The following is a 13622-nucleotide window of genomic DNA, read 5'->3' on the forward strand; positions in this document are numbered from 1 at the left end:
ACACAAAGATTATTACAAGGTAGGACTTGCCTATATTGTTACTGTTTGTTTTTCATTTATATAATAGCACTTTTCTAATGGGTGATGAACACATGCCTTCAGATGCGTCATGCGTGTATATAATAATAATGGCTTGGTGTGTTTAGAGATGAATTGTTATGATATTTGCTGCTGCAGCATATAATGATAGGGAATGAATGAATGAGTGAATGAGGAATGAACAGAAAAATTCGGTGTTTGATGCGGTCATGTGGGGTAGTAAAGAGAGAACGTAATCGGGAATGCCGAACCAAAATGACTGGTGTTTTTCACAAGTCTCTGTCTTCAAGTCCAAGGCAAGTCTCGAGTCAGTTGTTCATGAGTCCAAGTCAAGTTGCGAGTCTTTTTTTTTTTTTTTTTTTTTGTGACTTTTCTCTGCCTGATTGATTTTTGGGAGGGCTACAATTTGCAAGGAACTAGGCTTAAAGCCAAACCCTGTGTGGTACAAAAATAAGGTGTGTATTTCAGTAGTATCCCCTCACCTTGCCTCCTCCAGGCTGGTGTTTGATGTTGTCTGTAGAGCCAATCTTGGGGCGGATATTTTTAACATCAGGAGCTGGAACTGTTGCTGGGCGGCTGCTGGTTCTGGTGGTGGTACTAGTTGTTGTGGTAGAGGAGCTTGCTCGGGGGGCACGGGGTACTGGTGGCTTCTTCTCTGGCACTGTGCTGGTTGTGCTGTTGGTGGCTGTGGTAGGTTTAGTGGTACGGGTGCGGGTTGTGGTACTACTAGTAATGGTGGATGGTCTAGTAGTTGTAGATTTTGGTTTGGTGGAGTCTATGATGGTGAACAAATAAAGGATGGGAAAAGGAAAAAGAGAAACAGACAATAGGTCAAGGACGTAAACATTGTAGCTCATAAGATAGGCTGTACTGCAAAAAAAAATTATAGCTTAGCAAGTGAAAATATCTTGAATATTTGAAAATACACAGCATCTAACATTTCTTATTAAGAGGTATTATAAATCAAATATAATGATAATGAGTCTTTATTGGTCACATATACATTACATCACAGGAAATTATTTTCTTAGCATACCCCAGCATGCTAGGAAGTTGGGGTCAGAGCACAGGGTCAGCCATGATAAAGCGCCCCTGGAGCAGAGCGGGTTAAGGGCCTTGCTCAAGGGCCCAACAGTAGAAGCTTAGTGGGGCTTATAACCCTGACCTTCCGACCAGTAACCCAGAGGCTTAACCTCTAAGCCCCAGAATATAATGTTATTCGGCTTATTTGTGATGCTTTTACACAGTTCAAGCTTTAAATGTTCTTATTAACTTTGCTTCTTTCTAGAAATAAATGCTGAAAATTAGAAAAATTATCTGCCAATAGAGCAATACCGTTTCAAGCTTGTAATGAGCAAAAACAGGCTTAATAATCATATATTTGTTTTATTGTAATATTATAAAATGAAATACTAAATAAATTTGACTACATTCAAAATACAATGTATGGCCAAAAGTTTGTGGACATCTGACCATCACACCCATATGTGCTTGTTGAACATCCCATTGCAGATTTAGTCTCCCTTGACTGCTAGAACAGCCTCCACTCATCTGGGAAGGCTTTCCACCAGAATTTGAAACGTCTCCCATTCAGCCACAGGAGCATTATTGAGGTCAGGCACTGAAGTCCGGCAAGGAGGCCTGGCAGGTAGTCAGTGTTCCAATTCAGTCTTCAGTGGGGTTGAGGTCAGGGCTCTATGCAGGACACTAGAGTTGTTTCACTCCAACCTTGCCAAACCATTGGCCTTAATGGGATCACGCTTTGTACACATCGTCATGCTGGAACAGGTTTGGGCCCAATAGTTCCAGTGAAAGGAAATCTTAATGCTATAGTAGTATACAAAGACATTCTATACAATTCTGTGCTTCCCACCTTTGTGGCAACAGTTTGAGGAAAAACCACATATGGCTATGATGTTCAGGTGTTCACATACTTTTGGCCATGTAGTGAATGTAGAAACCTTCAGAGCATAACAGTCTAAGGAATTTTAATACATGCACATTTCCAAATTCAATAGCGTGCAAAGATAACCACTTTTCAAATGGTTCTCAACATTGTGGCATCGCAAAATTGAGGCACCTATGTTGATACAAAAAGCACCTCTTTATATGTTTATTATTATTATTATTTATTTTTATTAATTAATAAGTACACAGAGCTGCACAAACTACATTTCAACAAGTCATGTGACTGTGGAATAAATCAGGCATATCAGAATCATAGCATGAGAATCACATGACCTTAGTTAGTTGGTGTTATCTAGTATCATGATAGTATGGCGTTTTAAGGGTTTAATAAGAATGATGAGAAAAGCTAAAAACTTAATGATCTGTGAGCCTGTGGATAATACCATCTGGTAAATCAGTGGGGCTGGTGGAGAATGGTAAGAAATGTGCAAGCAAAATACATCTGACATTCAACTTGTAGTGGAATGTCACCGCAGAACACACACTGTTGATCAGATTTTTCTTGAATAGGCTGCAAAGCCAAAGACCATGTCTGGTAGCAATGCTGACAGCATAGAACATGAACGTGCATCTCTAGTGGGCACAGAATCATCAATAATTGAGTTGGAATAAAGTTGCGTAGTTGGATAAATCCAATGTTTGCACATGCAACACTGGTCTGCTGAGCTGTCCTGGTTGGTGTTAACAGTACAGACCAATAGTGGCAGTTTGATTTTGTGGAAGATGTTCTGTATTTGGCATACATTAAGAGCCAAGTGACCGACATCTGTATCAAAGAGTGCATCTAAACATGCTGCTGAGCAAGTTTAAGTTTTGAGAGCTTCAGCAGCCCACACAGTCCTCAGAACTCAACCCGATTCTGCCTCTCTGGAATGAGGTAAAAAGATCTGTAGCAGTGCAAGAAATTTTGCAAAGCACTATATTCCTGCACAACCAATCCAGACCGGTTGATATCAAGCTGTTCTGAAGGCTAAAATAATTGCAAGATGGTGCAATATAAAAAGTGTCCCAAAACTGGCAACTCAGTGCGGGATAAATGTTACGGTCACTGAGACAAATACTGCATAGCGGAGAATTGAATGTTTGCTACAAATCTAGAATTGGATGCTGGAGTTAAAATGCATGATGCTTACCTGTGGTCTTCAGAGTACTTGGTTTCTTCTCCTCCCCTGTTTTGTTCTCAGTCTTTGTAGCTGCATATAACATGTCATGCCATGTGTCAAATCATTTCATTCTTGTGCACTCAAAATTTACAGTTCTCAGAGTCATTACGCTTAGGACACTGCCACATGTTAAACTTGCATTGCATTCTGTAAGTAATTAGACAGATTAGTTTTGGTTTTGAACTCCAGTACTTCAGTGTGTGTGGTAGACTCACCCAGAGTGCGCCGTGCTGTGGGGGCACTTGACGTGGTGGTTTTGCTCACTGTTGTAGTAGATGTACCATTCTTTGAGGCTGTGGACCGGGTTGGAGCAGCATGGGACTTTGGCACTGATGACTCTGTGGCTGTCTGAACAAGAGGAAAAAACACTACAGCTAAGATGACACTGATTAAGAACAATATAGGGGTTCTTTAGGGGCTGCAAACCATGAAATATGAATCTAGGTCCTGTATTTCTTAGTGCTTTACATAAAAACTTACATACCTTACATAAAAACTATGGCAGAGTATTCCCTATTACATATTTACTTCTAGCTTCATGTAACCTACATATTTAGAATGTTTATAATTACTTATAAGAGTATTCTGATAAGGAAAAGGAATACAAACCTTTTATATGTATGTATTGTATTATAATACAAGTATAAATGACATGATGCAGTCATTTCAGCAGATGTGTAATGGATGAACATTGATAAAGGCATTGCAAATGAACCACAAACAGGTCAACCATGCAAGCAAAAGGGACATGAGTTCTGGAAGTAGGGTAGAAGTGCTTTTACAGCTGCAATCAAAATTATTCAACCCCACTGCAAATCAGGTTTATTGTCAAAATGTACAGTTTTAGCTGTTTGCAATGAACAAATCAAACAAAAGCTATTAACATGGTTCAACACAACGAATGCTTCAACTGGTTTCCCCCAAATCACCTGAAAATACAACTGAAGAATGACTTCTCCAGTTTCAAAATGATTCGACCCTCTGAATAGAATCCCTCACAACAGCAAAATATGCAAAACAGGTGTTGTCTCAAGCACACCTGATGTAAGTAACGAAGGGCTTCATTTGTTACACCAGGTGTGCTTGAACTGGAACACATGAAATACCTGAACTGGCTAGGGGGAGAAAATGCACGAAATACCTGGACGGCGCAGAAAAAGGAAGCAATCAACGGCTGCAACCAGATTTCTGAGAAGGCAGGTTGTGAAAAACCCTCGAGTGACTGCAAAAGACCTGCAGCAAGACTTGGTGGCAACAGGCACTGAGGTTTCACTGAGCACTGCGTACTAAACGCAGAAGGTTTCCATGACAGAACTCCAAGATGTACACCGCTACTGACCCAAAAGGACAAGAAATGTCGGCTCAAAATCATATAAATAAGCCACAGAAGTTTAGGGATTATGTCCTGTGAAGCGATGAAGCAAAACCTTTCGGCACGATAGATCAGTGATATGTCTGGAGGAAGAAGAATGAATAAAGAACACTATGTCCACAGTCAAGCATGGTGGTGGCTCGGTGATGCTCTGGGGCTGCTTTGCATCCTCTGGCACTGGAAACCTGCAGCATGTAGAAGGCAAGATAGATTCATTGAAGAATCAGGAAATCCTAGGAGAAAACATCATACCGTCTGTGAGGAAGCTGAAGCTTGGTCGTCATTGGACCTTCCAACAGGACAATGATCCCAAGCATACCTTACAAATTCCACCAAGGCTTGGCTGCAGAAGAAGTCCTGGAAGATTCTACAAGGGCCATCACAGTCACCTGACTTGAACCCCATAGAAAATCTCTGGTGGGATTTGAAGAAGGTGGTTGCAGCATGCAAACCCAAGAATATTACTGAACTGGAGGATATTGCTCATGAGGAATAGGCTAAGATTCCTCAGGAACACTGCCAGAAGCTATGCATCTCGTTTGCAGTAGGTCATAACAGCAAAAGGGTGCCCTACTAAGTACTAAAGATGCTTGCCATGAAGGGGTTTAATAATTTTGAGACTGGAGAGATCATTATAAGTTGCATTTTCAGTTGAATTTGGGGAAACCAGTTGAGGCATTCACTGTGTTAAACTATTTCAATTGCTCTTGTTTGATTTGTTCATTGCAAACAGCTGAAAGTCTGTAAATTTTGACAATAAACCTGATTTGCAATGGGTTGTTCAATAAATTCTCTAAGAGAGATCTTAGGGACTTACCTTAGGTTTGACCTCACTGGGCACTGTGGGCGTGGTGTAGAGACGGCTGGCAGCCGAAGCAGGACGCTTGGTGCCAGCCGTGGGTGTGGGTGCCTTGGGCATGGGTGCTTTTTTGCTGAGGGTAGTGGAGGTGGTGGTTGTGGAGGTAGGGGCTGGGGTTGGGCGCTTAGGAGCAGTCGCGGTACTGGACACGGTGCTTGGCCGAGGTTTGGCCATGCTCGGTTTGGTTGTCGTGGTAGCAGGCTGCATGGATGGACGGCAAACCCAAAAAATGGAAAGCAAAGGAGTAACAAAAGCATAAAAGGACAAATAACCGCAGCAGGACACAAGCAGCTGGAGGAGTGTTAGGACACCTGATGTACCCTGTAGTGTAATGTTATTAATAGCTAGGATTTTACAGTGCAAGTGGTTTGCTTATATTTGGTCATTAAGGTTTTTTGGGAACTCTTAGTGGGGTGTGTGCTTGTCTCCAGCATGCTTGCCATGGTTTCTTGGGGTTGAGCCAGATTGGTACCCTGGACCCAAAGACTTTCTCAAGACTTTAAGTTTTGTCAAGGTAACAGAGCACAACAAGCTTTATAAAGTTGTTGCGAGATTCTGGCTGGACAAAAGATTTGGCATTTTCAGTACACAAGATGATTGGGACTCTGTTAACATTAATTAATAGATTAATACTTTTCTTGCTGAAAAAAATGGTCTGACCACCAACCAGCTGCTGAAAGACAGGCCAACCTTATAAGAGCTAGTAGACAAAAAAGGGGAATTATGACTACTACTATTGCAACACAGTAAACAAGTTGTTTCAAGAAAATAACTAAACAGCTGATCAATTTACTTAAGTAATAAGGAAGTCAAAAATTAACAGTTGGCAAACCCAACAGGTTGACCAGCTCGGAGTGTTTTAACAGCTATTAGCTGGTCAGAACAAAAAAAAAATCCAACTGACTAAAAGAATAATAAGTGTTTCAAATTTATATTTTGTGGTCCCGTTTTCCTCAAATGAGGAGCACCAGTGCTCTGTCATTACTTTCAGGGTTTGACGGTATACTTTTTTTGGCAATAGGGATATAATGATCTTAATCGTGTTTAATTCGATTTGATTGTGTGTGTGTGTGTGCGCAGATATGCATGTTAAACAACTCAAACAAAAATTAGCATTAGCAGCAGCAAGAGCAGCATGACGAATGGAGAATTGGGATGACAGGAAAAGGATGCGACTTACCTTGGTTTTCTTCTCTGGACTAGGCAGATCTTTTCCTGATGCAGTTCTGGCACCATTAGTTGCCACAGGCTTAGGTGCTGCTTTTTTGGCCTTTTCAGGTTTGTCTTCTTTCTCCACTTTGACAGATGGGTCTTTTTTCACCTCTGTTCCAGCTTTTTCTGTTTTCTCCTGTTTTACCAGCTTCTCAGGCAGCTTGGTCTCTTCCACAGCATCTGGTTTTTGGAGTACATCTTTGCCTGACTCAATAACCTTGTTTTCAGCTTTGTCTTTTTCTTGCTTCTCACCAAGCTTGTCTTTCTCAGCTTTATCCTTCTCTGTTTTCTCATCTAGCTTCTGATCAAGCTTTTCTTTCTCACTTTTAACCTCTTCCGTTTTGTCTTCATCCACTTTGGTAGTTTCCGCTTTCAACTCTACCTTTTCCACCTTTACCTCCTTGTCCATCTCTGGAGACAGATCCATCTTACCTTCACTAGCTTTTATAGTGGGAATTTTCTCAACTTGCTCTAAATTTTCAGCCTTTTTACTTGCATCTGTTTTTTCAGGTACATGCATCTTTTCTGTCTTGTCAGGCTGCTCAGTTTTGTCTGGTTTAACGGACTTATCAGCTACAGGTGTCTCTTCAACTTTGGCCACCTTGTTAAATGCATCCTGCTTGTCACTACTATCCTTGTTTTCCTTTTTGTCTTTCATATCTGCCTCTTCAACTTTGGCCACCTTGTTAAATGCATCCTGCTTGTCACTACTATCCTTGTTTTCCTTTTTGTCTTTCATATCTGCCTCTTCAACTTTGGCCACCTTGTTAAATGCATCCTGCTTGTCACTACTATCCTTGTTTTCCTTTTTGTCTTTCATATCTGCCTCTTCAACTTTGGCCACCTTGTTAAATGCATCCTGCTTGTCACTACTATCCTTGTTTTCCTTTTTGTCTTTTATATCTGCCTCTTCAACTTTGGCCACCTGGTCAGGCTTGTCAGGCTTCTCAACCTTGTCCATCTTGTCCACTTTGCTGAACACATCAGACTTCTCCAGGCTCTCTATTTTTTCCACCTCTGGCTGGATTTTCTCTGTTTGGACTGTATAAAAATGTTAAACAAATTGAACGAGTTATTCTTGTCTGTTGTGTAGAATAAGTATCCTAGATGATAGTCATCACTATACCTTACGTTCAGACTGACAAAAACACTACAATGCATATTTTATCAATTGCACACATTCCTCTGTTTAAACACATCTTTAAGATACAAGTTTAAAAGAAAAATCTGTTTTTATAGCTGTAGTTTAGCCTACAGGACAGCCTCTTTAACTCAACTAACAAAACAAAGGATAATAAGAACTACCGAGCTCAGAGCTCTTTTCTATTCTCACAAATAACCATATTGTACATCAGCATAATAATGAGACTCAATTTTGGAGAAGGGTGGTCATCTTACTGTAGTCTCCATATTAATAATTTGTTATGAAAATTACTACTTGCATAACGTGTTTTTATTTGAGACACTTTGGACTCTTCAATATGCAGGACGAATTGTTAACAAAAGTGCTTGGTTGCCCTCAGTGATGTGTATGCAATGTTTTAGGACTTCACGATAACAGTTAAAATGATAATCACGATTATTTTACTCAAAATTCTAAGCATGATTATTCTGTCAATTAAGAATTTTGTTTTTCCTCTAAATTTCACTTCAGCATATTTACTGCACTTTTTACAGCCAAATTATTAAAACATGTTATAAACAGAACAGAAATGCAGTAAGTCACATTTGCTCTTCATTTCAAATTCGCTGTCTACATCACAGAAAAACGGTGTAATTCAACGGTGCAAATATCTCTCTCTATTTCCAGTCTACATTTTGCATACAGCTCAGGCAGAGCAACTTTATCTTATAGGAGGTATCTTGTATCTTTTGTCAAATGGGTTGACATTTTTAAAACCCCTCTTTGCTTATCGGGCACATATCCTTGGCTAAATGAAACGTGATTGCCTCTGTTAGTTCTGCGTGTCTTTTTGCGAGCCAGGCGAATATGGCGTTGTGTTGTCCCCAGTTATTGTTGTGTGTTGGGGAAGGCTGGGAATTTTTTGTGGTTAAAGCTTTTTGTGTCTTCAACCTTTGGCATTCATGATATTGCACTTTATGCTGGCTTTTCAGATGGCTGATGAGGTTTGTGGTGTTACCTTGTGGTGCTGATGCAACACTCAAGCACACGTCACACCTGGTCAACATCACAATCTCTAAACCCGAAATACTTCCAAACAACGGAAGATGATTCCTTTTTAGGAACTAATGTATGCCCCTCACCTTCCTCTTGTTGCTCTGCTACTTTGTTTGCTCAGTCAAGCTGAATGACTGCATGGGTTAATATGGTTATCTGCCGCTGCTGTGCTGTGCGTGCAAAGCCGTGAACTTCTGCGAAAACGCATTTTAAAGCGTGCTTGAAAACAAAACACTGATTGGTCAGTAGCAAACTTCCAAAGAGAGCGTGATAGGTCACACAAGGTAAAAAATGTAACTTGACTGTGACTTGTGATTTGGTTTATCTTTCCCTAGACTAAGCCTATAAGAAGAACAAACAATTTGCAACCTTACCGGGCTTAAGGATTTTGCGTGCTAACACATCAGCATCGTGGCTGGTTTTGCATAATTAATTGTGGGAGGAAGAAATTACGATTAATCGTGCAGCATTACAATATTTGGTTCTTCATAATAATGAATTAAAACAAAGTCAAGACAGACTACTTAAGCAGTGGGTAAGCAAGTGTGTAGGAAACATAACAGAGTGCTTGTATACACACAAGAACTGATGCAAGCTGTATAACAAAAAAATGGTCTGAGGTACAATTCCCAAGCCCTGCTGCTGTTCAGGTCTTCAGTGTACACAATGACACTGCATTTTCCAAATGAGTGTCTGAGTCAATTTGGAAACAAAATCATTCACCTAAGGTCTGCTTTTGTTTATATAATTTATTTGATTGTAGCTAAAATGTTGATTTACAGCTTGAACCACTGAGGTACACACACACACACACACAGAGAAAGATACTAATGATCTAATTCATTTGCTTAGCAGCAAGGAGGGTTACATTAATTCTATATTCTCTAACTGAATCTGACATTTTTTAAATGCATGGTTTGTGGTCAACCACTGAAACTGTACTTGTACTCAATTATAATCTTTAGCACAAAGTAATCTTTCAAAATCATTACATTAAGACTTTGCTTGGACTAAGTCAGTCATGAGTCATTTGATTACCATCTAAAATGAGAAGAAAATTGCATTTACGTGTGGTGCTGTGACCTAAACAAATTAGAGAAGAAAAAAAACAACACACACCATATTCTATGTTTTACAATGCGACTTTGGATGGTGGGCTAAAAGGTGCATTCGAAAATGATTGAAAGTTTTGGTAATTAAATAGTTGCAAAGAACTAACTGTTAATCTTTTGACCTTCAAATATTTAACAGACTAGCAAAACCTATTATTTCAACAGCCATCGTTACTGGCATCAATAAAGGCAAACTGAGGCAGGTCAGAGCAAATCCTCTTATTATGTCTGTCTGTCTGTCTGTCTAATGAAGATGTGATCGTCAGTGATCAGTCATGTCACTGTGAACCAATGCAAAATACATAGAGAATAATCAAGCAGACAGTCAGGATCTAAAGCCATAGACTGTAAAACTACTTCTACAAAACAGTCTTGTAAGACAGAAATCTACAGGTCATAGGCGTGTAGCAACACATGGAGAGAGAGAGAGATAGAGAGAGAGAGAGGAAAAAAAAAAGGTACGTAATGGGTCTGTGTCCACGAGCTGCTATTTCTTGCTTCAGTAACCGGCTCATACCTTGCTCAGAAAGATTTATTTTTGTCAACCTGCCTGCTACTCGTCACAAGCCAGCATTTACACAAATATTTGCATTATGCTGCACTAATAAAACCTCTGCACACTGACGCATACACATAGAAGTGCATACACACGGATGAGTGTAATTATAATAGCAGTTACTAGCTATTACTATTAATTACTATAATGAGAGATGGTAAGTTCAAATTCAAATAGTCTATGCAACTTCAGAGGTGGAGCGTCTGAGGCTGAGTGCCGTCAGAGTGACCTACTATCCCTGTCTAGTCATTTAATGCCCTCTACTTTTGGTGCTCCAGTATCCTTTTATCTTAATAGTTGCAAATATTTACTATTTTATATATATATACACACTATAAATTATACATATATATACTATAAATATTTACTAATATTGTTGCAATAAATGTGTGTTATTTACAGCTTTCTTATAGGCTTGCATCACCTACCCTTGAGTACAGGGGACAGACTGACGCCGCCTTCAGTACCAACGGTGCTGCCATTGAGTGCTCGGCTTGTGACAGGCACTGGCACCAGTACACCCTGGTCCTTGTCTACAATTGAACCCTCCGGAACGTCCTCCATGGGTGAGAGTGGAAAGCTTCTGTTACTCTTGAGTGGTGGAAATGGGGTGAGATGAAGTGTCGTCCCAATTCCATGATTCAAGTCATTACGAGCTCCAGTAGCATAGAGGGTTGGTGGAGGTGTTGGTGGCTGATCGTCTGCCACGGTGAGTGAGCGTTTCATGCCCCCGGTGTAAGGCCTACGGGGTCCTCCTACTGGCGAGGTCAGCTCATCCAGAATTCCTCCACCAGGGTACTTGTCTGGTAGCTGAATGCTGGCTGGCACAGACAAATGGGAACACTCGGACATGGCTCTCCTCATAGCCTTCCTCTGTTGCTCAGCTCGTCCCATGAAACAAGGCTCAGGAACTTCACTCTCATCCTCACTCTCATTTGATGATCCCTCAGCCACTGGTCTTCCACCAACACCTTCATCTCCACCCTCAAGGTAATTATCGTTAACGACTCCAATGACACAGTAGTTAGGGGGTGCTTGGGGAGAGCCCATCTTGGGGCTCGTCTCTGGACTGAGGCCATGAGGTGATGGGTTCCATTCGGCTACATTGGCTGGTTTTAGCGATTCAAAAGTAGAAGGAACATCACTGTTCTGTGAAGATGATCCCGAAAGATGTGCAGGAGGCATCATCCCACTGTTACCTGCAGATTCTAAAGATGTAAATATCCCAGGGGATGCAGGTGACTGAGATGAAGACAGAGTGCTCTCTAGACTGTCCCCTACGCTGCTTAGTGACATGCTCTCAGGTATTGCACTTCTTCCAGGCACCTGCAGTTCTGACTCCTTGCCCATTGCTGCTGGAGGGTCAAAGAAACACAGCTTATCTTCATCAGTCAGCCCCAGGGCTCGTGGGGTACCAGCAAAGCTCCTTGGAGCCCCAATGTCACCATGCTCCCAATCCCATCCCTGCGTGGCAGGTGGTGTGGACATAGAAGCACCTTTGCATAGCTCACTGTACTCCGAGAATGGAGATGCTGGCTGTTGGTTGGAGAGAGAGGACATGCTTTTCCTCCTCTAGGTATTGTTTTTTAGTCCTTATATTTATATGCCTTTGTCTTCTTTTCAAATTTCCTTCTTTTTCTTCTGTGTTACAATATATTAGTTGAGATTATCCCTTCTGACTTTGGTCTAGTTGTCAATGGATGAGTGTGTGAGCCGTTACCTCTCCCTCTCTCTGTATATACGCTCCACAATTCACCAAGAATCTGTGAGTGTGCAGCAGTGCTCCCTCTCTCAGACACCCATCAGCCCTCCCCATTTGATGGCCATTTCCCTGGCTCATGTCACATGATTCTTTGTGTAGCAGCTTATTCGCTGCATGAAAAAATAAGCTCCCTCCTCTTCTGGACAGCCTATCCTTTTTGCCTCACTCATTTTCTCCACGCTGGCGGCTTTATGCCCATCCTTCCCCTCCTGTTCTACTTCCTCTTCTGAACTCTGCAAAAAACGTCTATAATATAGTCTTTGCTTATCAACCTCAGCAAAACTGTTACCTTCATCCCAAAGGAAGTATGTATGTGTGAGACTACCTAGCAGAGCCACTGCACCTGCGACTTGACCACTATAAATTCTATATAAGTCTATAAATGCAACTAATCATAGCACTGATGAATATGCACTGATCAGAGCAATGTCTGTCTCTATTTCACCGCTCCAGATTTATAATCTGTTACTTCACACATCCACCTTGGTAAACCCTCCATCTCATAGTGTTTTAACTGCACCTGTGCATTCCCAGGCTACCAGCAGGGGGCTTTGCACATCAGCGCTCCGAAGTCATACGCTGTCAGGGTCAGAATCCTTGCCATTTTAGAGTGCTCCGGATTGTGAAACAGTTTCTAATGAGTAGAGCACACTGCAGTCAGAGAGAGAAGAAGTAGTGTGGGGAGAGGGATAAACAAAGATGGAGTTATGCCAAATTGAGAGAAAAACAGTAACCATGAAAAACGGAAATTGAAGTCTGTTGTCTCTGATCTCGTCACATACGGAGACTGCTGCTAGACTCCCTGGGGTAGATGAGTGACAGCACTGGAAATGCCTACGAGCCATAAAATTCATACCCACCATAAGATAAATGACCATGAACCATTAAAAACAACAGCAAAAAGGACAAATATACTCAGGTGATGTACTTTTCCAAAACTGAAATCTATTTTATCTTATTTTTAAACTGTCATTCTTGAAGCGGATCTATGTATCATTAGTAACAGGCTGCCCAATTCACAGGCAAGGAACAGTACACAGAAACACAAAGTCCGATATAATATGATAAGATACTATAAGAACCGGTTTAAGAGTGGACTGTACAATTGTACTGAAGAGAAGGCAAAACTTTCAGTCAAGAGGTTGCCTTAATTTGGTTGTGTCTGCAGTTTGTCACGTAGAAAACTTTTGGACTTGGACAGTGACTGAAGAGCGTACTTGAGCAATTTCACAAAAACAAATGCTTTTATAATAAATAAATCTCAGTTCTTAATCTTCAATGCAGATCAGTAGTCAGTACAGTCAATGACATTGGTCATAGTGAATGTAGGAATGCAGGTGGTCACAGAAGGGGGGGGTGGACACGAGACACAACCAAAGGCTGAAGGACTTGTACTGGCT

The 13622-nt window shown here is 41.1% G+C and overlaps 1 protein-coding gene across 9 annotated transcripts in view; it reads right to left on the reverse strand.

Annotated features, from left to right (window-relative positions):
* LOC128614106 (microtubule-associated protein 4) overlaps positions 1–13622 on the reverse strand; it is a 91335-nt gene that overhangs the window by 14729 nt on the left and 62984 nt on the right. For 7 of the 9 annotated variants that reach the window (XM_053635429.1, XM_053635424.1, XM_053635435.1 and 4 more), the window contains 5 exons: positions 6582–7654; positions 5360–5602; positions 3386–3518; positions 3141–3200; positions 522–814 (listed from right to left, as the gene is read on the reverse strand). In XM_053635429.1, coding sequence (XP_053491404.1) covers positions 522–814; positions 3141–3200; positions 3386–3518; positions 5360–5602; positions 6582–7654 — 1802 coding nt within the window. Of the gene's footprint in view, positions 1–521; positions 815–3140; positions 3201–3385; positions 3519–5359; positions 5603–6581; positions 7655–10888; positions 13145–13622 lie in introns of those variants that run through there. The other 2 variants (XM_053635452.1, XM_053635443.1) reach the window with 2 other exon arrangements.

Source organism: Ictalurus furcatus, chromosome 1, assembly GCF_023375685.1.
Source record: "Ictalurus furcatus strain D&B chromosome 1, Billie_1.0, whole genome shotgun sequence".
Lineage (NCBI taxonomy): Eukaryota > Metazoa > Chordata > Actinopteri > Siluriformes > Ictaluridae > Ictalurus > Ictalurus furcatus.